Source organism: Trematomus bernacchii, unplaced genomic scaffold, assembly GCF_902827165.1.
Source record: "Trematomus bernacchii unplaced genomic scaffold, fTreBer1.1, whole genome shotgun sequence".
NCBI lineage: Eukaryota > Metazoa > Chordata > Actinopteri > Perciformes > Nototheniidae > Trematomus > Trematomus bernacchii.
In genome coordinates, this window is record NW_022987616.1 from 5,364,148 (window position 1) to 5,391,364 (window position 27,217).

At 41.2% G+C, this 27,217-nt stretch overlaps 2 protein-coding genes across 11 annotated transcripts in view; one reads left to right on the plus strand and one right to left on the minus strand.

Annotated features, from left to right (window-relative positions):
- The window catches only part of LOC117483930 (polycystic kidney disease 1 like 1), a 52,343-nt gene that overhangs the window by 16,330 nt on the left and 8,796 nt on the right, over positions 1 to 27,217 (plus strand). The window contains exons 23-38 of the mRNA XM_034132273.1: positions 32 to 145; positions 1,000 to 1,145; positions 1,622 to 1,722; positions 2,173 to 2,371; positions 3,013 to 3,096; positions 7,737 to 7,944; positions 21,531 to 21,637; positions 21,763 to 21,862; positions 22,571 to 22,699; positions 22,767 to 22,940; positions 23,024 to 23,198; positions 23,598 to 23,692; positions 24,235 to 24,560; positions 25,096 to 25,180; positions 25,596 to 25,736; positions 25,818 to 25,936. Coding sequence (XP_033988164.1) covers positions 32 to 145; positions 1,000 to 1,145; positions 1,622 to 1,722; positions 2,173 to 2,371; positions 3,013 to 3,096; positions 7,737 to 7,944; positions 21,531 to 21,637; positions 21,763 to 21,862; positions 22,571 to 22,699; positions 22,767 to 22,940; positions 23,024 to 23,198; positions 23,598 to 23,692; positions 24,235 to 24,560; positions 25,096 to 25,180; positions 25,596 to 25,736; positions 25,818 to 25,936 — 2,303 coding nt within the window. The remainder of the gene's footprint in view (positions 1 to 31; positions 146 to 999; positions 1,146 to 1,621; positions 1,723 to 2,172; positions 2,372 to 3,012; positions 3,097 to 7,736; positions 7,945 to 21,530; positions 21,638 to 21,762; positions 21,863 to 22,570; positions 22,700 to 22,766; positions 22,941 to 23,023; positions 23,199 to 23,597; positions 23,693 to 24,234; positions 24,561 to 25,095; positions 25,181 to 25,595; positions 25,737 to 25,817; positions 25,937 to 27,217) is intronic.
- Positions 8,555 to 21,200, minus strand: LOC117484086 (myosin-11-like). 10 transcript variants are annotated; one of them, XM_034132526.1, is made up of 22 exons: positions 20,947 to 21,200; positions 20,737 to 20,778; positions 20,580 to 20,621; positions 20,383 to 20,445; positions 20,096 to 20,158; positions 19,921 to 19,983; positions 19,773 to 19,814; positions 17,763 to 17,825; positions 17,587 to 17,649; positions 17,439 to 17,480; positions 15,424 to 15,486; positions 15,249 to 15,311; positions 15,101 to 15,142; positions 13,091 to 13,153; positions 12,916 to 12,978; positions 12,768 to 12,809; positions 9,988 to 10,050; positions 9,813 to 9,881; positions 9,665 to 9,706; positions 9,404 to 9,466; positions 9,093 to 9,221; positions 8,555 to 8,891 (listed from the first exon to the last, which is right to left on the minus strand). In XM_034132526.1, exons 1-22 carry the CDS (start codon positions 21,191 to 21,193, stop codon positions 8,608 to 8,610), a joined length of 1,716 nt encoding a protein of 571 aa, XP_033988417.1. In that variant the 5' UTR covers positions 21,194 to 21,200; the 3' UTR covers positions 8,555 to 8,607. The 10 variants fall into 10 exon arrangements, with proteins under 10 accessions (XP_033988417.1, XP_033988414.1, XP_033988418.1 ...); XM_034132523.1 differs by having other exon boundaries at positions 12,916 to 12,984; XM_034132527.1 differs by having other exon boundaries at positions 9,813 to 9,875; positions 15,249 to 15,317.

Genomic DNA, 27,217 nt, shown 5'->3' on the forward strand with positions numbered 1-27,217 from the left:
ATCAGTCTCATGTTCCTCTGCTGATTTCCAGCTGAGTGGACCTGTGGTGGAGCTGAGTCTGAACCAGTGCAGCTCGAGGAGGAAGATCCCAGTGCGCTCCCTCATCGAGCCAATCATCATCCAGCTGAAACAACCATCAAACAACGTATGTCCTTATTTCTTCTTTCACGTGATTATTGATATCCTCTGCCTGTGGATACTTTACTTTCAATATTTAGCTACTTTGTACTTCTACTCCACCACAGTTCAGAGGTAAATGGTGTACTTTTACTCCACTACATGTATTTAATACCTTTAGTAACTCTACAGATCTGGATGAATGATGTGAAATATAACCAAGTGTTAAATCAGACTTTAGTTCCACCTGGAGTAAATTCACAAGCTACCCTGCAGTATACAAAGTCATTCAAACTAGCTGCACCTTTACCAGCTTTGAGAACACTTTAATGATCAATCATTATAAAACATATCATATATATTATTCTGAAATGGACCAATCTGCACAATGACTACTTTTACTGTCGCTACTTTCACTATATTTTGATGCTAATACTTTTCGACTTTTACTTGAGTAACATTTTGATTGCAGGACTTTTACTTGTAGTATTCCTACACTCTGGTACTTCTACTTTTACTCAAGTACAAGATCTGAGTACTTCTACTTTTACTCAAGTACAAGATCTGGGTACTTCTACTTTTACAGAAGTACAAGATCTGAGTACTTATACTTTTACTTAAGCACAAGATCTTTTGAACATCTCTGTTCAATTGTGACCTGTTTTATAACAGCTGTGCCACTTCACTTTCTGACATACTGCATATTTCTTGATTCTAAGAGTACATTTTCATCTATTTTATTTTGTATATTTCTTTATTTTATCATAGTGTTTAAAATAGCTTTACGGTTTGTCACTTTTACACAATTTAATTTCTCTTATTGTGATTATATATGCACCATTTACACTGATTCACCCTGTGATAACTTCTGTCCTGCAGGAGAGCTGTGAGCGCGAGTACGTCCTCCTGCGCAGCCGGGTCAACCACCACAGCTTCAACCTTACCCAGAAGCACTTGCAGCAGGCCATCCAGCTGAGTGTGGTGTTCACGCCGCCCAGCAAGCCGTTTCCCATCATGCTTCTCTTCAGGTAGGCTTGGGTTGTTGTTTTATAATCATTATCATCTGATGGTCAGAGCAATATAAAAATAAAACGTAATATTTTTAGCATCACCCGCCTTTTTGAATTAGTCTTTTAATCTTTTAAAACATTTTTTTTAATTGTTTTATTTATTTTATTGGTTTTATAGGTTTTTATTTATTTTAGGTTTTATTAGCAACATCCCCTTTTTGAATTGTTTATTTTTTTATATTTTATTGTATTTATACATTTTGTCTTCCTTTATTTTACCGAGAGGGATCATTATTTATTATATTTTTATTTTCACACCTTTTACCTCTGCCTCCTTGAACTGTGTTATCATGTTGTCCTGCTGCATGTGTGCAGAATGAAACAGTGAATTAATATGTTGTTAAAGCACTTTGAGCTGCATCTGGTGTGTGAAAAGTGCTACACAAATAAAGCGTTATTATTTTATTAAATGGCAAGAGTCTGTGTTGTGGCAGGATGTTTGAGAGGCCGACTCCCAGCATGCACCATCTGCAGGGGATTCACTCCTGGAAGAGCAACGTCACGCGCTTCACTCTGCCCTCATCTTACCTCAGTGGTGAGACATTTCATCAGATTTACGCCTCCTTCTCCTCCCTCCTAATAACTACTTATTCCTTTAAGTAAAAAAAGAAAAATCATCCGTTGAATCTCAACATTGCCACAGTTTTTATACAGAATGTCTAACTTTAAACAAGCCTGAAAATGTCTGAAAATGAAATGCATTGACTTAATATTTCAAATGTAGTCAATGCATTTCATTTAAGTAGTTTTCCATATTATTGTATTACTCTAACAAATCTAAAATTGACAACATAGATCATATTGGAGAGAAATCACATTATTATTCAGCGCTTAGTACTAAAAACTAATTATAAGATAAGAAAAATATATATTTCTTCTATTTCAGTTCATCATTCACTCCGACACTATCCATCCAAGAATCTCATATTTACTAAAATCTTTCAAGTATTTCCTGCTGCAGTTATTGAAAAAGAAACCTCTCTAGCTGCAGGTGTTGGTCACGTAGCCCTGCTGGACGCTGATTTTGGGAAAAGGCCTGGTTCCCCCCCCTTGAGTGAGCAGGTGAGCTACAGCCTATCGGTGGACAGCAGCCTGTGTTTGTCCTGGGACGGCCAGCAGGGGGCGTGGTCACCCCGCGGCTGCAGGACTCAGCAAACAGACGCCTCTCCTGACGTCACCTGCAGGTAAGGAAGAGGACACACACACACACACACACACACACACACACACACACACACACACACACACACACACACACACACACACACACACACACACACACACACACTGTAAATAACCCAATTTGTGTTCTTTGAAACTGAAAAGGATATTGCATTTTTTTTGTTACTTTTGTTGCAGTTGTATATGTCTTAAGTGTAATTTAGCTTGGCTTCCTATTTTGTATGGACATGCTTTTATTTTAAAGGCGAGTTTGTGCTGTTGACAAGAAGTTGTTGTTGCTATGCAAACAACGTGACGGAGAAAATGAATATTTACATATAACGGCGGCGAAAGCAAAGGATAACGTTTATGTTTAAGTGTTAGCACCCCCCGAAGAGGCACAAGGTTGGTATTAACTATAATATAAAAATGTGGGTTGTGTCCTAATTGATTTATATGCTGTTTGCAGTTCACTTTTGGTAGTATGCTAAGTGATTCTAATATGGATGGAGTCTAAATGTATTTGTTATTTTTGTCTCTTTATAGCTCTTACGTTGATTCTGGAGTTTCAATACATTCTAAATCATCGGTCAAGTCTTCGACCATTATTCGGAGGGAAACACACACATGCTTCAGATAACTGTATATTGTGGTTTCTGTTCAGTTGTCACCAGCTGAGGCCGCTGACTGTGATGCGGCAGCAGATCCACAGCAGCCATGAAACAACACATCTGGACCCCTTCCTCAGGTAAACCCACCCTCCTCAGAACAGGTGTTTAACCAGAGAAAACTAAATATCCCTCTTGGTTAAACTGTATTTGTATTATGGACATGTTCCTTAAAGGGGACCTATCATGCAAAATGCACTTTGGTACGTCTTTTATACATGAATATGTGTCCCCGGTGTTCCAGGGAACTCACCAAGTGTCAGAAAACACAACCCTCTCTATTTTCCTCCATACCCAAATCTCTAAAAAAGGGGCTGCAACGGATCTGATAAAAACTGATCCAGATTTGAACACTGTCCTGACGTCAGGACAGTGGCGCTACGGCTATTGGGCCAACTCCACCAATCAGGAGGAGACAGCCACGGCCATTGCCGTTCGAAAGCGCTGGAGACGCTGTAGTACATATGCCAGGCCTGTAGATGGTGCTGTTCTCACAGAATCAGCCCTTGCAAAAACAGGGATAAAAAAGTGCAAATTGAGCAAAATGAGGCATGGCTAAAATGCATTATCTGTTTGGTATTTTGAAAAAGAAAAAGTATAAATATGCCTTATATAGATATGGTCCTACACTATATTATTAAAATATAGCATGATAGGTCCACTTTAAAGAGTACATGGTTCAGTGCAACAGAAAGAGCATGATCATGTTTTGGTGATCAGTTTTCAAATTAAAAAAATGTAAGTTTTGTAGATTTTCTGCCTTCATGAACTGACTGAGAAGCAAGGCAAGGCAAGGCAAGTTTATTTATATAGCACCTTTCAACACAAGGCAATTCAAAGTGCTTTACAAAAATGGAAGACATTATGAAAATGGCATTTAAAATCAGTCATTAAAAAGAAAAGATAATAAAATAAACATTAAAAGAAAAAATACATGGATAAAAGTTAAAAGTTACAGTGCAGTTTAAGATGTGAATAGTTCAATTAAAAGCAGCGGCAAAAAGAAAAGTCTTCAGCCTGGATTTAAAAGTAGTAAGAGTTGCAGCGGACCTGCAGGTTTCTGGGAGTTTGTTCCAGATATTTGGAGCATAATAACTGAACGCTGCTTCTCCATGTTTAGTTCTGACTCTGGGGACAGAAAGCTGACCAGTCCCTGAAGACCTGAGAGTTCTGGATGGTTCATAATTTAGCAGTAGGTCAGACATGTATTTTGGGCCTAAACCATTCAAAGCTTTATAAACCAGCAGCAGTATTTTGAAATCTATTCTTTGACACACAGGAAGCCAGTGTAAGGACTTCAGAACAGGAGTGATGTGATCCACTTTCTTAGTGTTAGTGAGGACTCGAGCAGCGGCGTTCTGAATTAGCTGCAGCTTTCTAATAGATTTTTTAGTGAGGCCTGTAAGGACACCATTGCAGTAGTCGAGTCTACTGAAGATAAAAGCATGGACAAGTTTTTCCAAATCCTGCTGTGACATTAGTCTTTTAATCCTAGATATGTTCTTTAGGTGATAGTAGGCTGATTTAGTAACTGTTTTAATGTGACTGTTGAAACTCAGGTCAGAGTCCATGACTACACCTAGATTTCTGGCTTTATCTGTTGTTTTGAACATTGCAGACTGAAGCTCAGCGCTAACTTTTATACGTTCTGCCTTGGCTCCAAAAACCATTACCTCAGTTTTATCTTTGTTTAATTGGAGAAAGTTCTGACACATCCAGTCATTGATTTGTTCAATGCACTTACTCAGTGTTTGAATTGGGGCATAATCTCCTGGTGAAATTGTTACGTAAATGTGTGTGTCATCCGCATAGCTATGGTAACTTATTTTGTTGTTTTTCATTATCTGAGCCAGTGGTAGCATGTAGATGTTAAAGAGAAGAGGCCCCAAGATGGAGCCTTGAGGTACCCCACATGTCATATTTGTCAACTCAGATGTGTATTTGCCTATAGAAACAAAGTTTTTTCTGTCCTTTAAGTAGGACTCAAACCAATTTAGAACTGTTTCCGAAAGTCCCACCCAGTTTTCTAGTCGGTCTAGTAATATGTTGTGGTCAACAGTGTCAAACGCAGCACTGAGATCTAATAATACTAACACTGAAGTTCTGCCACTGTCTGTGTTTAAGTGGATGTCATTGAAGACCTTTACAAGAGCAGTCTCAGTGTTGTGGTTTGGACGAAATCCTGACTGGAACACATCCAAACAGTTATTTAAATGCAAGAAGTTACTCAACTGTTGAAATACAACTTTTTCAATGATTTTACCTAGAAATGGCAGGTTTGATATTGGCCTGTAATTGTTCATTACTGAAGCATCTAGATTATTCTTTTTTAAGAGCGGTTTAATGACTGCAGTTTTCAGGGCCTCTGGAAAAATACCTGAGTGAAGAGATGTGTTTACTATATGAAGTAGATCTGAGGCCATGCAAGGAAAAACATCTTTGAAAAAATCCTGTTGGAATAATATCAAGGCAGCAGGAGGAGGATTTCAGAAGTTGAATAATGTCCTCTAAGTTTTTACCATTAATCTGATGGAATTGTGTCATGGTGTTTGAATTGATATTAGGTGGACATAGGGACAACACATTTGCTGTACCTGATGCAGAGGCACTGACTGCTTGTCTAATTTTCTGAATTTTGTCAGTGAAGAAGGAGGCAAAATCATTGCACGCCCTGGTGGATAGAAATTCAGAGGCTACTGACACTGGGGGGTTAGTTAGTCTGTCGACGGTAGCAAACAAGGCACGTGCGTTGTTTTTGTTTTTGGTAATGATGTCAGAGAAGAAAGACTGTCGTGCGTTTTTCAATTCCAAATTATAAAGGCCAAGTCTCTCTTTATAGATTTCAAAGTGAACCTGGAGATTTGTTTTTCGCCACCTACGTTCAGCTTTTCGACACTCTCTTTTTTCTGTTCTCACGGTCATGGCCTTTCTCCATGGAGATATTTTCTTGCCAATCACTTCCTTTACCGTAGTTGGAGCAATGGTATCTATAACATTTTTAATATTTGAATTAAAATGATCTACTAGCTCATTTACTGAGATGTTAGCAGGGGAGAGTGTGGATGAAAAATTATGAGTAAACATTTCCCTAGTATTTTCAGTTAAATATCGCTTTGTGGTTACCTCTTTCTGAACATTTTTGTGAACAGAAATAGAGCTCTCAAAGAAAACACAGGAATGATCAGAGAGTGCAACATCAGTCACCACAACCTTTGAGATATTCAGACCCTTTGAGATAATTAAGTCCAGAGTGTGCCCCTTATTGTGCGTGGGCTCCGCCACATGCTAAGTCAGTCCATAGTTATCAAGAACACAAAACAGTTCTTTAGCCCCTCTGTCCTGGGGGTTGTCAACATGGATGTTAAAATCACCAACAATGACTAGACGGTCAAAGTCAATACACACTATAGACAGCAGTTCAGTAAAATCATCAAAAAAGCTTGCACAGTATTTGGGTGGTCTATAGATATTTAGGAACAGAGCTCGAGAGGAGCATTTCAGCTGAAGGGCCACATATTCAAAAGAAGCAAAGTCCCCATAAGATGTCTTCCTGCATTGAATGGAATCATTGAACAAAATTGCAACTCCACCCCCTTTCTTATGCATTCTTTCCTGACTCATAAAACTAAAGTTGGGAGGGGTTGATTCGATAAGAACAGCTGCACTGTTATTTTGTTCAATCCAAGTTTCCGTTAAAAACATAAAATCGAGATTGTGCTCAGTGATAAAATCATTGATTAAAAATGTTTTTCCTGCCAAAGACCTGACATTTAATAAAGCTAGTTTAAGTTTGTTAAATACACTATCAGTAAAAACATTTGTGACAAGCTGTGGCTGACATGGAATCACTGCTAAATTTGATAACCTCACACAAACGTTTGAGCACTTCCTGTTTCTAAGCTGATTTACCGCTCTTAATCTATTACCTATCAACACAGATATCGGCAAAGCTACTGGCAGGCAGGGCCCCGGCATGTGCTGGAAAGAGTTGAGAGTGCCATATGCCCTTGAGCCTGGACCCAGCACATATCAGAAATAGTTTGTTGCGTTTTGTACACACACATCCTTATCAGGCTTCGGAGACTGCAGATGCTTTCTTGAAGGGAGGGGAGGTGGTTGACGTAGGCACGGTGATGAAGACGGGGGAGATGGTGCGCGTCTCTGCTTCGGTGATTTTGGTGGGCGTTGTGGAAGGGCGGGGGTAAAGGACATGCTGCCAGGGGGGGGAGGTGGTTGACGTAGGCTTGTCTTCGGTGATTTTGGTGGGCGTCGTTGAGGGGCGGGGGTAAAGGACATGCTGCCAACCCTGCATATCGCCTTCATGCGGTCATCGAACTCCAGGGGGGAGGGCGAGGGTGAAAGGGTGAGCGGAGAGTAGAGAGAGCTGGGGGATGAATGAAGAGTATCCTCAAAGGCGTTGACAGGGGGGGTGACAAAAGAGCTGCAACAATGAGTATATTTGTTGATTGATACAAAAAAACAACCTTTTCAAATCCAGTTTTCAGACTCAAATATGTAGATGTCCTGCTTTTCTGATATATATATATTTTTTTAAATACATCACTTTGGACTTTGAGAAACTGGGATTTGTTTGACCATTTTCTGATATTTTATAGACCAACCGATTAATTGCTTGAATTAGGTAATAATCTGCAAATTAATCAGTAATGAAAATATGTTTTTTTTTAATGTAAAGATAAGAGTCCATCCTCCCTCTCAGTGTGCGCAGAGACCTGACGGTGCTGCTGGTGCTGCTGCTGTGTTTGAGCCTCTCCGTCCCGGCGCTGCTGCTGAGTTTCAGAGCTGATGTCGCCTCAGAGACTCACCGGAGAGTCCACTACCTCTCCGACAACTCCCCGTGTGACCCGTACCTCTACGCTGTTACCATCCACACCGCTCTCTGCTCTGCAGCACGTATGAGTGCAAAGGTAAGGTTGTTTTTTTGTGAGAGTGAAACTCCCTCTGGAGGGAACACAGGGAATTTAGCAGACCGTTGACATGCACAGAAACCTATATAACACACTACAGGAGAGGGACCCCCCCCCCAAAAAACATAATAGCGCCTCTTTAAGTGTTGAATGGATGCATGGTTGGTTTCTCAGCATAATATTGTTCTGTAAAAGAGTTCATTTGACATCCTTTTATGTTTATTGACACTTGAATGCAGTGTAGTAGTGCTTGAAATCGGTCTTGGTCTCAAGTTTCACATATAGGTATATATGGCAATGAAAGAGGTAAATGAAGAAGAAGAGTCTTCATTGTTGTTTTTATGGAGATGTAGATTTTACAGATCATTGTGAGGAGTGTCTATGGTTTGCTGTTAATCGTATCACAGTTCTGTCGTCAGGGCACAGACTGTAGAGGGCTCTTTGGTCTGGACTTGGTCTCGGTTTAGGGGGCTTGGACAACAACAGTACTGCTAAAGTGTTTCTCTTATATTGTCCGTAGAAAACGTTGTTATGGTAATGAATGCCTCTTGTTCATGTAACCAAGCAAAAATAAACACAAACAATTATATAAGTTGAGTCAACACACTTATTTATTAATATGTAATGTTGAAACTTAATGCAGTGGGTGTTTTACAGTGGGCTTCACAGAGGAATGAGTAGAAATCCACTGAAAATCATGCGATTATACAAATCACCATAAACGTTGTAGCTGGAGGGCAGAACGATGTTGGCAACATCTCCCTTCTCCAGCTGAAGAACAATTGAGTTAGCCGCAGAGACATAGCCATAGGCATCATTGTAATCTTGAAGCCTCATCTTCATCACGTTGTTGAGAGCGAATTCAAGAGCGGTATCTGATACAAAGCGGCTTCCCCACATGTTGAAGCTGAAGTAGTAGACTCCTTTGATGGGGGCTGTGAAGATACCTGCATCAGAGGAGAAGGTCAGTGAGGGGAGATTGTTTCTGGTGCTTCAGCAGGACTTAAGGATGGGTTTTTTAAATAAGGAGCATGTAGGAGCTCTTGACTTGGTTCTATTTTCTACCAAGATCAACTGTAGGAAAACTAAGAAGCGTGCGTGCGTGCGTGCGTGCGTGTGTGCGTGCGTGCGTGCGTTGTTTTCAGTACCTGTAGTTGGGCTGTAGGCCTGGCCGATATTGGTGAAGACTTTACTGTACTTCAGTGTGGTATCAGTGGTGAAGGGTCCGACTACTCCTGAACCAGTTAGACCGGCTGAGAACGCCACCTGAGGACGGTCTGTGAGGATGCACACAGAGAGATGAGAACTCATTAACAAACTGTCTATTAAAACAAAAATAAAGTCTGTTTTTTGGATGCTGATATAGCCAGCATAGTTTGATATTTAATATTCTCCTCAGTATACCAGTTCCTTTCTTTAAACAACATTTTGACTCTTCATAATAGTTTCTGTTTCTCACCTGTGTTCTCTCTCTGGAGCTCCTCCACCTCCTTTTCACTGGAGCTCATCCTGGACTCTAAAGCTGAACAAGTTCAACATTGTTTTAGTCAAATAAGGTTATAGTCTCTTATTGTCAATTTCACAATTTCTTATCTTAAAATAATGTTCTACCATACTATAATATTCACTTTTAAAACGGCAACAAATCCAACGGTTTTTCGAAAAATACAATTATATTTGTCCTTCCTCCTATTCTCATTTGATTCATTTGTACTCCTACCTGTGCTCTTAATCTCACTTGCTGTGACTCGAGCCAGAAGATCTGCAACAAAGAGAAAAAGCAGATTATCTCTTCATTATGTCAAACTCATTAGTTTTCTATCATTATAGGCAATATTGACCTTTTATATTATATTTCTATATCTTACCTGCGTTCACTCTCTTTACCTCCTCCACCTCCTTTTCACTAGAGCTCATCCTTGCCTCTAAAGCTGAAACATGTTTAGACATAGAAAACAGGTAAATAACATTTGACTTATAAACAAGATTGTGTCTTTTTTTCATTTTGTTGGCATCATTTTTTATGATGTTTTTGAAACTTACCCGCGTTCACTCTCTGGAGCTCCTGCACCTCCTTTTCACTGGAACTCATCCTGGCCTCTAAAACTGAACAAGTTTAACATTGTTTTAGTCAAATAAGGTTATAGTCTCTTATTGTCTCCTTGATTCTTTTGGTCTCGTTCAGTCCGTGACTGACCCAACACACGATAAAGGACACACCTTAGATTTAGTATCATCGTTTGGACTGTCTGTCTCTGTGGATGAAATATGTGCAGCAACGCGTATCTCAGACCATTTACCGGTTCTGTTTACAACCTCGATCCCTTCCGCAGGAGTCGAATCACGTGCCCCTGCGCGTCGTCTGCGTTCGATTAACCCCTTGACTGCCTCACAGTTTTCTGATGTTTTTAATGCTTCTCCTATCTGTAAATTAGAGGTGAACTGTGTTTTTAGTGCTGATGAGCTTATCTCCATGTTTGACTCGACATGTACACTAATACTGGATTCTGTTGCTCCTTTTACGCTTAGACGCACCAAAGTTCTCTCAGAGCCGTGGCTCAATGACTGTACTCGTGCTCTCAGACGCGCTTGCAGGCGTGCAGAGAGAAAATGGAAAAAGGATAAACTCCATGTCTCCTTAGAAATCCTTCGTGCTTGCCTTTCCGACTACCAGACGGCAGTCAAAGCAGCCAAAACAGAGCACATTTCTCTGTTAATCTCCAAAAACAGCCATAAACCTCAAGTTCTTTTTAATGTCCTCAACTCGATCATTAATCCCTGTGATGTTTCTTCTATTGTCCCATCGACTACTCTCTGTGATAAGTTTCTTACATTTTTTATTGAAAAAGTATCTGCTCTTAGGCTAGCCCACACTAGTGCTACCCCAGATCCTGCTCCTTTTCTGTGCCCTGCTGTCCTCGACCACTTTGAGCCTGTATCCCTCTCTTCTCTCTCGGATGTAGTCAAGCACCTGCGGCCGACAAACTGCACCTCAGACAGCATTCCCTCTCGCCTACTCAGAGATGTTTTAGGATCAGTTGGAGCAAGTATTTTATTACTTATAAATACCTCTCTTAGCTCAGGATGTGTCCCAGCTGCCTTCAAACATGCCGTGGTTAAGCCACTACTTAAAAAAATAAATCTCGACCCCTCCATTCTCGCAAATGTTAGGCCCATCTCCCAGCTACCTTTTTTATCAAAAGCCCTGGAGCGAGTAGTCTACGCCCAGCTGCAGTCTTTTTTAACCATGCATGGAATCCATGAAAAGTTTCAGTCTGGCTTCAAACCCATGCACAGTACTGAAACAGCCCTTTTAAGAGTTTTTAATGATCTGCTCCTAGCCGCCGACTCAGGTAGCCCAGCTGTCTTGGTGCTGTTAGACCTGACAGCTGCCTTCGACACTGTGGACCATAGCATCCTGTTGTCACGGCTTGAACAGTCCGCTGGCATCACAGGCTTTGCCCTTGCATGGTTCAGGTCCTACCTGACAGACCGTAGCTTCTCAGTGCAGCTAGGTGCCTTCTCCTCAGCCATAGCCCCTCTTACCTGTGGGGTTCCCAGAGGCTCGATTTTGGGCCCCATCCTTTTTCTACTGTACATACTGCCCCTAGGTTCAATTCTCACAAAACACAACATCCCCTTCCACTGCTACGCCGACGATGTACAGATCTATCTGCCACTCAATTCAAATGTTAACTCATTACAGCTATTGATGGACTGCTTAGCAGAGATCAAATCCTGGCTGAGCCAAAATGTCCTCAACCTCAAAGAGAGCAAGACTGAGGTTATCTTTTTTGGACTCCAACCTCTAGCCTCCCAGGTTGATATTCTGGGCTCCCTCAAAAATAATATCCTCCCCTCTGTCACGAACCTTGGAGTGACCTTCAATAGCGCTTTTAAATTCGATAAGCAGGTCAGCAGCGTAGTCAAAACCTGCTTTTTTAAAAATACGACTATTGGCCAAGACTAAGTCGTTTTTATCGTTTGAGGACCTGGAAAGGGTTATTAATGCCTTTGTTACCTCGAGGTTGGACTACTGCAACGCTCTGTACGTGGGTATGGACCAGGCGTCAATTAAACGCCTGCAGCTAGTCCAGAACGCAGCTGCACGTCTACTCACTGGCCACAAAAAGCGTGACCACATCACCCCAATTCTGGCCTCACTGCACTGGCTTCCAATTCGGTTCCGAATTGATTTTAAACTCCTTTTATTTGTTTTTAAAGCACTAAATGGGCTGGCTCCGGCCTATATAGCTGAACTCCTCCAGCGCTACACCCCAACAAGAGCTTTAAGGTCTGCTGACCAGCTGTTGCTGATAGTGCCCAAGACCAGGCTCAAAACCCGAGGGCACCGAGCCTTCGCAGCAGCTGGCCCGAGGCTCTGGAACACTCTGCCCCTCCATGTGAGGTCGGCCCAGACCCTAGGGGTTTTTAAATCTACTCTTAAGACACACTTCTTCTCCCTGGCCTTTTAGTCAGAGCGGAGCACGACTCCTGACTTTTCCCTGTGTTTTCTTTTTAAATATCTGTTGTAATTTATTGTCTTTTATTGTGATTATAGAAATGTGTTTTTATGTGATTGTAGTTATTACATGTACAGCACTTTGGCCCGACCAAAAATCGCTTTTAAATGTGCTCTATAAATAAACCTTGATTGGATTTGATTTGATTTGATTGTCAATTTCACTATTTCTTATCTTAAAATAATGTTCTACCATACTATAATATTCACTTTTAAAACGGCAACAAATCCAACGTTTTTCGAAAAATACAATTATATTTATCCTTCCTCCTATTCTCATTTGATTCATTTGTACTCCTACCTGTGCTCTTATTCTCACTTGCTGTGACTCGAGCCAGAAGATCTGCAACAAAGAGAAAAAGCAGATTATCTCTTCATTATGTCAAACTCATTAGTTTTCTATCATTATAGGCAATATTGACCTTTTATATTATATTTCTATATCTTACCTGCGTTCACTCTCTTTACCTCCTCCACCTCCTTTTCACTAGAGCTCATCCTTGCCTCTAAAGCTGAAACATGTTTAGACATAGAAAACAGGTAAATAACATTTGACTTATAAACAAGATTGTGTCTTTTTTTCATTTTGTTGGCATCATTTTTTATGATGTTTTTGAAACTTACCCGCGTTCACTCTCTGGAGCTCCTGCACCTCCTTTTCACTGGAACTCATCCTGGACTCTAAAACTGAACAAGTTTAACATTGTTTTAGTCAAATAAGGTTATAGTCTCTTATTGTCTCCTTGATTCTTTTGGTCTCGTTCAGTCCGTGGCTGGCCCAACACACGAAAAAGGACACACCTTGGACTTAGTATTATCGTTTGGACTGTCTGTCTCTGTGGATGAAATATGTGCAGCAACGCGTATCTCAGACCATTTACCGGTTCTGTTTACAACCTCGATCCCTTCCGCAGGAGTCGAATCACGTGCCCCTGCGCGTCGTCTGCGTTCGATTAACCCCTTGACTGCCTCACAGTTTTCTGATGTTTTTAATGCTTCTCCTATCTGTAAATTAGAGGTGAACTGTGTTTTTAGTGCTGATGAGCTTATCTCCATGTTTGACTCGACATGTACCCTAATACTGGATTCTGTTGCTCCTTTTACGCTTAGACGCACCAAAGTTCTCTCAGAGCCGTGGCTCAATGACTGTACTCGCGCTCTTAGAAGCACCTGCAGGCGTGCAGAGAGAAAATGGAAAAAGGATAAACTCCATGTCTCCTTAGAAATCCTTCGTGCTTGCCTTTCCGACTACCAGACGGCAGTCAAAGCAGCCAAAATGCATGGTTCAGGTCCTACCTGACAGACCGTAGCTTCTCAGTGCAGCTAGGTGCCTTCTCCTCAGCCATAGCCCCTCTTACCTGTGGGGTTCCCCAAGGCTCGATTTTGGGCCCCATCCTTTTTCTACTGTACATACTGCCCCTAGGTTCAATTCTCACAAAACACAACATCCCCTTCCACTGCTACGCCGACGATGTACAGATCTATCTGCCACTCAATTCAAATGTTAACTCATTATAGCTATTGATGGACTGCTTAGCAGAGATCAAATCCTGGCTGAGCCAACATTTCCTCAACCTCAAAGAGAGCAAGACTGAGGTCATCTTTTTTGGACCCCAACCTCTAGCCTCCCAGGTTGATATTCTGGGCTCCCTCTAAAATAATATCCTCCCCTCTGTCACGAACCTTGGAGTGACCTTCAATAGCGCTTTTAAATTCGATAAGCAGGTCAGCAGCGTAGTCAAAACCTGCTTTTTTAAAATACGACTATTGGCCAAGACTAAGTCGTTTTTATCGTTTGAGGACCTGGAAAGGGTTATTAACGCCTTTGTTACCTCGAGGTTGGACTACTGCAACACTCTGTACGTGGGTATGGACCAGGCGTCAATTAAACGCCTGCAGCTAGTCCAGAACGCAGCTGCACGTCTACTCACTGGCCACAAAAAGCGTGACCACATCACCCCAATTCTGGCCTCACTGCACTGGCTTCCAATTCGGTTCAGAATTGATTTTAAACTCCTTTTATTTGTTTTTAAAGCACTAAATGGGCTGGCTCCGGCCTATATAGCTGAACTCCTCCAGCGCTACACCCCAACAAGAGCTTTAAGGTCTGCTGACCAGCTGTTGCTGATAGTGCCCAAGACAAGGCTCAAAACCCGAGGGCACCGAGCCTTCGCAGCAGCTGGCCCGAGGCTCTGGAACACTCTGCCCCTCCATGTGAGGTCGGCCCAGACCCTAGGGGTTTTTAAATCTACTCTTAAGACACACTTCTTCTCCCTGGCCTTTTAGTCAGAGCGGAGCACGACTCCTGACTTTTCCCTGTGTTTTCTTTTTAAATATCTGTTGTAATTTATTGTCTTTTATTGTGATTATAGAAATGTGTTTTTATGTGATTGTAGTTATTACATGTACAGCACTTTGGCCCGACCAAAAATCGCTTTTAAATGTGCTCTATAAATAAACCTTGATTTGATTTGATTTGATTTGATTGTCAATTTCACTATTTCTTATCTTAAAATAATGTTCTACCATACTATAATATTCACTTTTAAAACGGCAACAAATCCAAAGTTTTTCGAAAAATACAATTATATTTATCCTTCCTCCTATTCTCATTTGATTCATTTGTACTCCTACCTGTGCTCTTATTCTCACTTGCTGTGACTCGAGCCAGAAGATCTGCAACAAAGAGAAAAAGCAGATTATCTCTTCATTATGTCAAACTCATTAGTTTTCTATCATTATAGGCAATATTTACCTTTTATATTATATTTCTATATCTTACCTGCGTTCACTCTCTTTACCTCCTCCACCTCCTTTTCACTAGAGCTCATCCTTGCCTCTAAAGCTGAAACATGTTTAGACATAGAAAACAGGTAAATAACATTTGACTTATAAACAAGATTGTGTATTTTTTTCATTTTGTTGGCATCATTTTTTATGATGTTTTTGAAACTTACCCGCGTTCACTCTCTGGAGCTCCTGCACCTCCTTTTCACTGGAACTCATCCTGGACTCTAAAACTGAACAAGTTTAACATTGTTTTAGTCAAATAAGGTTATAGTCTCTTATTGTCTCCTTGATTCTTTTGGTCTCGTTCAGTCCGTGGCTGGCCCAACACACGAAAAAGGACACACCTTGGACTTAGTATTATCGTTTGGACTGTCTGTCTCTGTGGATGAAATATGTGCAGCAACGCGTATCTCAGACCATTTACCGGTTCTGTTTACAACCTCGATCCCTTCCGCAGGAGTCGAATCACGTGCCGCTGCGCGTCGTCTGCGTTCGATTAACCCCTTGACTGCCTCACAGTTTTCTGATGTTTTTAATGCTTCTCCTATCTGTAAATTAGAGGTGAACTGTGTTTTTAGTGCTGATGAGCTTATCTCCATGTTTGACTCGACATGTACACTAATACTGGATTCTGTTGCTCCTTTTACGCTTAGACGCACCAAAGTTCTCTCAGAGCCGTGGCTCAATGACTGTACTCGCGCTCTTAGAAGCACCTGCAGGCGTGCAGAGAGAAAATGGAAAAAGGATAAACTCCATGTCTCCTTAGAAATCCTTCGTGCTTGCCTTTCCGACTACCAGACGGCAGTCAAAGCAGCCAAAATGCATGGTTCAGGTCCTACCTGACAGACCGTAGCTTCTCAGTGCAGCTAGGTGCCTTCTCCTCAGCCATAGCCCCTCTTACCTGTGGGGTTCCCCAAGGCTCGATTTTGGGCCCCATCCTTTTTCTACTGTACATACTGCCCCTAGGTTCAATTCTCACAAAACACAACATCCCCTTCCACTGCTACACCGACGATGTACAGATCTATCTGCCACTCAATTCAAATGTTAACTCATTATAGCTATTGATGGACTGCTTAGCAGAGATCAAATCCTGGCTGAGCCAACATTTCCTCAACCTCAAAGAGAGCAAGACTGAGGTCATCTTTTTTGGACCCCAACCTCTAGCCTCCCAGGTTGATATTCTGGGCTCCCTCAAAAATAATATCCTCCCCTCTGTCACAAACCTTGGAGTGACCTTCAATAGCGCTTTTAAATTCGATAAGCAGGTCAGCAGCGTAGTCAAAACCTGCTTTTTTAAAATACGACTATTGGCCAAGACTAAGTCGTTTTTATCGTTTGAGGACCTGGAAAGGGTTATTAACGCCTTTGTTACCTCGAGGTTGGACTACTGCAACGCTCTGTACGTGGGTATGGACCAGGCGTCAATTAAACGCCTGCAGCTAGTCCAGAACGCAGCTGCACGTCTACTCACTGGCCACAAAAAGCGTGACCACATCACCCCAATTCTGGCCTTACTGCACTGGCTTCCAATTCGGTTCAGAATTGATTTTAAACTCCTTTTATTTGTTTTTAAAGCACTAAATGGGCTGGCTCCGGCCTATATAGCTGAACTCCTCCAGCGCTACACCCCAACAAGAGCTTTAAGGTCTGCTGACCAGCTGTTGCTGATAGTGCCCAAGACCAGGCTCAAAACCCGAGGGCACCGAGCCTTCGCAGCAGCTGGCCCGAGGCTCTGGAACACTCTGCCCCTCCATGTGAGGTCGGCCCAGACCCTAGGGGTTTTTAAATCTACTCTTAAGACACACTTCTTCTCCCTGGCCTTTTAGTCAGAGCGGAGCACGACTCCTGACTTTTCCCTGTGTTTTCTTTTTAAATATCTGTTGTAATTTATTGTCTTTTATTGTGATTATAGAAATGTGTTTTTATGTGATTGTAGTTATTACATGTACAGCACTTTGGCCCGACCAAAAATCGCTTTTAAATATGCTCTATAAATAAACCTTGATTTGATTTGATTTGATTTGATTTGATTGTCAATTTCACTATTTCTTATCTTAAAATAATGTTCTACCATACTATAATATTCACTTTTAAAACGGCAACAAATCCAAAGTTTTTCGAAAAATACAATTATATTTATCCTTCCTCCTATTCTCATTTGATTCATTTGTACTCCTACCTGTGCTCTTATTCTCACTTGCTGTGACTCGAGCCAGAAGATCTGCAACAAAGAGAAAAAGCAGATTATCTCTTCATTATGTCAAACTCATTAGTTTTCTATCATTATAGGCAATATTTACCTTTTATATTATATTTCTATATCTTACCTGCGTTCACTCTCTTTACCTCCTCCACCTCCTTTTCACTAGAGCTCATCCTTGCCTCTAAAGCTGAAACATGTTTAGACATAGAAAACAGGTAAATAACATTTGACTTATAAACAAGATTGTGTCTTTTTTTTCATTTTGTTGGCATCATTTTTTATGATGTTTTTTAAACGTACCTGCGTTCACTCTCTGGAGCTCCTGCACCTCCTTTTCACTGGAACTCATCCTGGACTCTAAAACTGAACAAGTTTAACATTGTTTTAGTCAAATAAGGTTATAGTCTCTTATTGTCTCCTTGATTCTTTTGGTCTCGTTCAGTCCGTGGCTGGCCCAACACACGAAAAAGGACACACCTTGGACTTAGTATTATCGTTTGGACTGTCTGTCTCTGTGGATGAAATATGTGCAGCAACGCGTATCTCAGACCATTTACCGGTTCTGTTTACAACCTCGATCCCTTCCGCAGGAGTCGAATCACGTGCCCCTGCGCGTCGTCTGCGTTCGATTAACCCCTTGACTGCCTCACAGTTTTCTGATGTTTTTAATGCTTCTCCTATCTGTAAATTAGAGGTGAACTGTGTTTTTAGTGCTGATGAGCTTATCTCCATGTTTGACTCGACATGTACCCTAATACTGGATTCTGTTGCTCCTTTTACGCTTAGACGCACCAAAGTTCTCTCAGAGCTGTGGCTCAATGACTGTACTCGCGCTCTTAGAAGCACCTGCAGGCGTGCAGAGAGAAAATGGAAAAAGGATAAACTCCATGTCTCCTTAGAAATCCTTCGTGCTTGCCTTTCCGACTACCAGACGGCAGTCAAAGCAGCCAAAATGCATGGTTCAGGTCCTACCTGACAGACCGTAGCTTCTCAGTGCAGCTAGGTGCCTTCTCCTCAGCCATAGCCCCTCTTACCTGTGGGGTTCCCCAAGGCTCGATTTTGGGCCCCATCCTTTTTCTACTGTACATACTGCCCCTAGGTTCAATTCTCACAAAACACAACATCCCCTTCCACTGCTACGCCGACGATGTACAGATCTATCTGCCTCTCAATTCAAATGTTAACTCATTACAGCTATTGATGGACTGCTTAGCAGAGATCAAATCCTGGCTGAGCCAAAATTTCCTCAACCTCAAAGAGAGCAAGACTGAGGTTATCTTTTTTGGACTCCAACCTCTAGCCTCCCAGGTTGATATTCTGGGCTCCCTCAAAAATAATATCCTCCCCTCTGTCACGAACCTTGGAGTGACCTTCAATAGCGCTTTTAAATTTGATAAGCAGGTCAGCAGCGTAGTCAAAACCTGCTTTTTTTAAATACGACTATTGGCCAAGACTAAGTCGTTTTTATCGTTTGAGGACCTGGAAAGGGTTATTAACGCCTTTGTTACCTCGAGGTTGGACTACTGCAACGCTCTGTACGTGGGTATGGACCAGGCGTCAATTAAACGCCTGCAGCTAGTCCAGAACGCAGCTGCACGTCTACTCACTGGCCACAAAAAGCGTGACCACATCACCCCAATTCTGGCCTCACTGCACTGGCTTCCAATTCGGTTCAGAATTTATTTTAAAATCCTTTTATTTGTTTTCAAAGCACTAAATGGGCTGGCTCCGGCCTATATAGCTGAACTCCTCCAGCGCTACACCCCAACAAGAGCTTTAAGGTCTGCTGACCAGCTGCTGCTGGTAGTGCCCAAGACAAGGCTCAAAACCCGAGGGCACCGAGCCTTCGCAGCAGCTGGCCCGAGGCTCTGGAACACTCTGCCCCTCCATGTGAGGTCGGCCCAGACCCTAGGGGTTTTTAAATCTACTCTTAAGACACACTTCTTCTCCCTGGCCTTTTAGTCAGAGCGGAGCACGACTCCTGACTTTTCCCTGTGTTTTCTTTTTAAATATCTGTTGTAATTTATTGTCTTTTATTGTGATTATAGAAATGTGTTTTTATGTGATTGTGGTTATTACATGTACAGCACTTTGGCCCGACCAAAAATCGCTTTTAAATGTGCTCTATAAATAAACCTTGATTTGATTTGATTTGATTTGATTGTCAATTTCACTATTTCTTATCTTAAAATAATGTTCTACCATACTATAATATTCACTTTTAAAACGGCAACAAATCCAAAGTTTTTCGAAAAATACAATTATATTTATCCTTCCTCCTATTCTCATTTGATTCATTTGTACTCCTACCTGTGCTGTTATTCTCACTTGCTGTGACTCGAGCCAGAAGATCTGCAACAAAGAGAAAAAGCAGATTATCTCTTCATTATGTCAAACTCATTAGTTTTCTATCATTATAGGCAATATTTACCTTTTATATTATATTTCTATATCTTACCTGCGTTCACTCTCTTTACCTCCTCCACCTCCTTTTCACTAGAGCTCATCCTTGCCTCTAAAGCTGAAACATGTTTAGACATAGAAAACAGGTAAATAACATTTGACTTATAAACAAGATTGTGTCTTTTTTTCATTTTGTTGGCATCATTTTTTATGATGTTTTTTAAACGTACCCGCGTTCACTCTCTGGAGCTCCTGCACCTCCTTTTCACTGGAGCTCATCCTGGACTCTAAAACTGAACAAATGTAAAATGTTAAGTAAAATAAAATTATGGTTTCAGTTTCTTTCAGTTTTAGAATCAGATTTTTACGAAAAAGCAGGTTAATGGCTAATAAACAACAACATTTATATCTCATCAGTATTATAAATGTGTTCCTCTTATCTCCCGTGTATTTTAAACATTTTTTTCACACATAAGACAGGACATTTTTTATTTTTTATGAGGTTTTTGTCACTTACCTGCAGTGTCTATCTTCAGCTCCTGCACTTCATTTTCACTGAAGCTCATGTTGGCCTCTAGAGCTGAACAAGATTAAAATGTTTACAGTTACATAACATTATGGTCAGTTTCTTGAAAAGGTCCTAACTAATTTACAGTAATATAGATTTGTGTTTGTCAGTTTTCAAATGTTTCTTTGATTACTTTGTAATCCTACCTGAGCTCTTATTCTCACTTGCTGTGACTCGAGCCTGAAGATCTGCAATAAAAAAGAAAAAGCAGGTTAACAGCTGATTAACAACCTCATGATATATCCTATTAATAGGTTAATTATGAAATGGGAAATGTTTAGTAGTAGAGTTTCTGATTATTACCTGTGTTCTCTTTCTGGAGCTCCCCCACCTCTTTTTCAAAAGCTGAACAAATATTGAGTTTTTGTATTAGGGTCATGCTAAATGTTACTCTGGAGCTTGACCAAGTACGACAACTTTCACAAACATTAATTTTATATCTAAATGATGATGACTGCATGTATCAGTGCAGCGTGACGTGGCTCTCAGTGTGTTTTACGTCAGGTGTGTCACCTGTGTTGTCTTGCTCCAGCCTCTGGATCTTGATCCTGTGTTCGATGGCCATGTCTCTGATCTCCTTCAGCTCAGCCCAGACGTCAGTGCTCATCTGGGTCTCACTGCTGCTCTGATCGTGGGCTGCTTTCTCTTCTTGGATATCAAACTCCCCCTCTTTCTTCCCTGTCCCCCCTCCATCCTCACCCTGAGCCCCCGTCCAGAGCAGACAGAGCAGCAACGCCAGACAAACTGCAGCTCTCCTCATTCTGAAATATCGCTGTTCAGACAGAGAAGGGAGACATGTCTCGCTCTGTTCCCGTCTTTATATCCACGTTAAACAGGTCACTGGCAAGGCCATGAGAATCCAGCAGATGTCTTTGATTACACATATACAAATACATCCAAACGTCCCTGGACATCTTACTGATAGTAAAGGGGAAACAACAACTTGAATTCTGTTCTTTAAAAGAAAGTGCATTATTCCTGATTTTTCTATATCTCTCTTTTATTTGTGATTAGACCTTGTTTTCCTTGACTTGTATTAAACTAAGCTACCCAAAATGATCCGATATTCAAAGGAAACCTCTATTTGTGTTTAACAGGTGTACATGGTGCTCAAAGGGGAAGATGGTTTCTCACAGACAAGAGAACTACATGTCCCAGGATGCACTCTGTTCAGGAGGAACTCTCAAGACACCTTTATCATCAGGTGAAATCAAAATCTCCACATAAAGTCAATACACTGATGCGTTTTACATCAATCTCACATCATTATTGAGCTGCTTTGAATTGTTTTTGCTCATTGATGAAGGCGGTCTGTCTCTGACCCCACAGTGCAGCCGACAGCCTGGGCCCTGTGTGGGGGGTGCACATCTGGCACGACAACTCTGGACCCTCCCCGAGCTGGAACATCAAACACCTGGACGTGTCCGAGGTAAAGAATGACATTACCACACACATCCTTTACCCCAGGGGTGTCCAAAGCTTTTTCACCGAGGGCCACATACAGAAGAATATACGAAGGGCTGGGCCACTCGCTAGAGGAGAGGTATATCGCCTCATAGGTTCAGTTATAAGTTGGAAAAATCAAATGTAGGTACATTATTCTTGATACTTGAAAATGCTTTAAGAAACACAACAGCTCACAGCCCTCCAGAGGGTTTACTTAATTTTGTTAGCAGCTCATTCCCTAAAACAGAAACTTCAGATTGCTTTTAATAAGAGGAAATATGAAGGGTATATTTCAAGGTTGTTATGTACATTTGTTATTGGGCTTTTTTCTTATCTTATCTTAGATTTGTTAGAAAATGTTTTCAACTTTAATTGACTGAATTTGTTTGAAAATGGGTCTTATTTACACATGAATACTGTGTAATATATTTGAACATGTATATTTAATAATAGACATGTGTACAACAATAGTACATTATATAGTAGATAAACATGTGAGATGAACAGATGGTATGAAGTTGTGAAGGCACAGAGCTCAGGAGTTCATCAGTCTTATGGCCTTTGGGATAAAACTGTAACACAGGATCAGTCATTGATGTGCAAATGTTGTTCTCTGGGTAAAGTGCTGGGGATTTGCGTGGACTTTCTTTTTGAATATGGTTTGTTTTCCTTCTGTTTCTTAATAACCCAGGTGAGCAGAGGGCAGCTGAAGGGACGTGCGTGGCTCTTTGTGGCTCAGTGCTGGTTGGCTGTGAACCAAAGTGACGGGCGGGTGGAGAGGATTCTGGGAAAATGCACTCGTGGAATAGGCTTTTTTAAGGTACAGAGTCCTCATACACATACACTCAGATACAAAAAACTAATATTAATATCTTCCCCCCTTGCAGATGCTGAGTCTCAAGCTATCAGAGTATTTGGCCGATTACCACATATGGATATCTTTGTACAGCTGCCCCTGCCCCAACGCGTTCACACACACTCAGAGACTGTGTGTGAGCCTGCTGCTTCTGCTGGGATATGCATGTGTCAGCACCCTGATCATATCACAAATGGATGACCAGGTTTGTTAATAAAACCTATAGAGTTTAATATTTAGAGCCCCAAGAGTGTCCAAAACATTTTAACGCTGATCCGTTGTTTGCAGTTGCCCTTCCAGTTTGGCTGTGTAGAGGCAACAGCTGTTTCTGTGCGGACAGGAGTTCTGAGTGTGTGTGTGATGTTGCCAGCAGCAGCAGTTATATCATTCCTGTTCAGACAGAAAGAGGTCGAGAGAGTTCAACACGCCAAGAGCAGAACGACTGGAAAGGACTTCTTTCAAGGTCAGATTTGGTATTTAAAGTCTAATTGACATTTCTGCATTAAAATGTCTTAAAACGACTTGACATAGACTATAATCTTCTCCTTCTTTCTTCTTTTAATATATCCTACTTGCACACTTCATTTAAATGAATGATATCCTACTTTTACGTTTTGTTAGTTGTAATTTGGCTTGTCTACCGATGTTTATCTTTTACTATTAACATGTATATTTTACTCTTTAGTTCTGTTTTATTTTCTATTTTGAGATGTTTCTATTTCATGTGCAAAGCCTTGTTCTAACATGCTGCTGTGAGGATAATATTTCCCAATGGGATTCAATCAAGTAAACCTTATCTTATCTTGTCTCCTCACCTCCTTTTCTCTTTCTCCTTATTTTATTGTGACTCGTCTCCTCTCAGATGATTGTTCAGTGAGCGGCAGTATATCGGAGCCCCATCTCTCCTGGAGCGTTCTGCAGCTGTGGGCGCAGGACACCTGGAGGAAGAAATACCAGGTGACCCTCGCTCTGTCCTCTCACTCTGCTCGTCTGTGACCCTGAATGCAATCTCGCTGTGCCATCTTAAAGGATATCTCAATTTCTTGAATGCATATCAAGGAGAGAGGCTTGTCAGACGATATGAGCAAGAATGCACATATTACAAAATACAAACCATAAAATATACATTTCCTGTGCAAAGTAAAATACTACATTAGCTTTTGATCTGTAAAAACCTACGTCTGCAAGTGAAAAAGCTGATTCTACAGAAAAAAATGAAATTAACAAAATAATGTACTGTCCTTTTTAAAGTAAAAACAAAGAGAGTATTGGATGGAATACACTTTAACTCTGAGAATCCTTGAAGTAGGATTTTCCTAAGAAATAATCCCTCTTATTATACAAACTATGAATTAATAGTACATACATGCGTTGTCCTGAACACTATTATGATCATCTGACAGATAAAAGAAATGGAGACTATCGAAAAAGAAAACTCTTTATATCTTTATTCCCACAACATGGTGAACCCTGTCTGACTCGAATTCTTGTGTTTTCAGGGCACATATCTAACATCAGTGTCCCCTACGATTCAGGTAAATAAAATCACGGATAAAGAACCTGAAATCACAACACTTTGCAGTTTGTTGCTCATTAACGAGGGGGACAATGCCAATCAAACACCTCCGGGAAAAGAGTTTGGTACGAGGGATGGAGGACAGGAACCGAGAAGTGTTGATGGGGGTTCATCGGACGGCAGCTTGGAGGAGGACGTCCCTCTGAAGGGAGGAGGATTCAGATCTCACTGCGGTCTCTACCTGGCCTGGACTTTGTGTCTGCTGATGTCCCTCTGCTGCCTGGTGCTCTCTGCAGTGCTGGGGATGAGGTAACAGACATCTGGAGGATTGTGAAGTGGTGTGGATAATGCTGACAGATTTATTATCAATACTGACTCTTTAAAATATCTCAGTCATAATGTTTATTGTTGGGAAAATACTGAATGTACTCTTCCAATATGAGAGTAACATGATAACAAAGGTATCCCAACTGTAGCTGTGTACATGACAGGATGTATGATTACCTAGAAGAGCATCAGGACTGTTTTAGGCATATGATAGCTATGTGATTAACATGATGATTCAGCCTCTATGGAGATAGACATATGACAAGCATGATCATTTCTGACGTGGAGCTAATCTGAAGTAAACATTGAATACTGCTTTCTATTCCTCCATCTTGTGACTGTGTAACTCCCTCTCTTGGATATCAGCATGTGAAGGACACTGTTCAGGAACTAGTTGATGCTCTGTTTGTGATGACTACTTCCATTCTGGAGAGGATCAGGAATACATGGATCCTGAGATTGAAGCTCAAGCCGGTGACGAGTGATATTTTTCTAACATGTATTTCTCATGTGTCAGGTTCAGCAGCAGCAAGGTTCTGCTGTGGATGCACTCGCTGTTCTTCTCCCTGGTGTTCTGCATCTTCATCATCCAGCCGGCCCTGGTAAATAAATAAAGCCTTTTCCAATGATAACAAATAGAGAAAAGGACATGAGTATATTACATGTCTAGGACTTTTATTTTGAAGGGAAAATGGAATCTGGTATATATTTTTTGGGTTGATGCCACATGTGCTGCAAAAGCTCAGAATATTTATGCAATTTGGTCTTAACTTAATTTAAATGGCACATATCAGAGCAAAGTGTGCTTTTTCAGGAGGTGAGCTTAAAGAAACAGGCACTTAAATGAAGCTTTTAGTGTGAATACAAGTATATTTAGACTGATATTATAAGACATTTTCTTTTCTTTTTTATCATTAAAGCATGTTTGTAGAAATCAAAATGCAAGTATGAACCGTGAAACAAGCCTAATCTTTCTTTAAAGCTTTGCACTGTACATATTATTGTTTATTTCCCCAGATTTCTGCAGTGGCAGTGGTGGTCTCCTTCTGGTTCAGGAATAGATCAGACTTTCATACTTCCTCCAGTATAAGAGAGTTTGAGAACCTGCAGAGCCACCAGGCTGCCTTTCCTCAGGACAGAGGCTCTTACCTTGAACAGGTGCTAGTCAGACTCCATTTTATTCTCTTTTCATTTATTCTTTCTCTATTTAAATCTAAAGTCATGATGTGTGTTTAACAGCTGCTCGGAGCTCGGCAGCGAGTCAGGTTTCTCCGTCTCGTGCGCCCGCCGACTCCAGCAGAGCTGAGGAAAACCAGAGGGAAGAAACGAAGAGAGACACTGATCCAGAACACTCTCAGGTGCGTCTTTGTTTGCAACCGTTTCTAAGGGATTTAAAGGTCGCCTATTATACTGTTTTTCATCAATATATTACAGGTCTCAGATATATACTAAACATGTCTCTGAAGTGTTTGGCTCCAAACACCAAACAGATCCCATAATCCCCTCTGTTTCAGCCCTGTTTCAAAAGTGCTGATTCTCTGTCTGTTACTTTAGATGGTGGTTCTCAAACTTTTTCTGTCAGGCCCCCCCTTTGGAGAAAAAAAAAAGTCGGGGCCCCCCAACACAAATAGTCACGTAATGGGCCAAGTTAACATTTATTAAAATACATCAATATGAACGTGAGCATTCCTTTCAAAAAAATCTAAAAATCACTTTGCTAGAACAGTGATAATAAAACAATGCTCCATAAGTCTGTGTGCTCAAACAAATAAATACATAATACAATTGTGCAATCCCTTTGCTAGAACAATAAGTTATAATACTTTGCCACTTTGCAATCTGTGCAAAAAAATGAAAAGAAAGAAAATGCTGATATTTGGCAAAAAAGTTTGTCTTAGCATTAGTGGCTGCAATGAGCCTGTTTTGCACTGCACATTTCTTCAAAACGGGGTTGCAGGCTCAGTGGCGGCGCCAGAGATTTATTTTGGGGGTGCTGTGGGGTAGCTTGACATTTCATAGAGGGTGGTCAAACATTTAGGGTTTCCCATTAATGTACCGGGCGCTACAGTTGAATTTTCTACTGCAACAATCCCCACGCAAATACACAATGTACCCGTGACCATTACAATGAAGGCTCGATAATCAGCTCACGGCATATAGGTGTAAGCAGGGGTAAAGTGCTATTTTTATAGGTGGTGTGTGGACCTCACATAGGGGGGTCCGGGGGCATGCTCCCCCGGGAAGATTTTCTTTTAAATATTGAAGTTAAATGCATCAATATATTTTACAAATCACCCTTTTTAACTTTATTACTATAATGATCATATAAACGTGTGCCTCAGAAATAATTGTTTACATTAATCGTGACCAAAACGTTTGAGACCCACTGAGATAACTTCGACTAAAGTTAACTATCTAAACACTGGACAGGACTCTCCTCCACCTTGTTGTTGAAAAAACTCCTTATATCCGTTAGCGTAGCTCGCTAGCACCAGAAGCTAACAACAACGATCTCCGGTACCGGTGCGCTCTCTCTCTCTCGCTCGCACACAAAATGGCTCGTTCCACACACACACAGAGCCGAGCTTGAATGAAACACAGAGACCCAGACGTACTTGTACTGTACTGTATCATATTAT

Bases quoted from the DNA above. Each gene is read 5' to 3' on its own strand.
- LOC117484086 (XM_034132521.1), bottom strand. From the start codon at position 21,193: ATGAGGAGAGCTGCAGTTTGTCTGGCGTTGCTGCTCTGTCTGCTCTGG. The intron at 20,622-20,736 runs GTAATAATCAGA...TTTTTATTGCAG, and splicing joins GCTCCAGAAAGAGAACACAG to ATCTTCAGGCTCGAGTCACA. The intron at 17,481-17,586 runs GTAAGATATAGA...TCTTTGTTGCAG, and splicing joins GGTAAAGAGAGTGAACGCAG to ATCTTCTGGCTCGAGTCACA.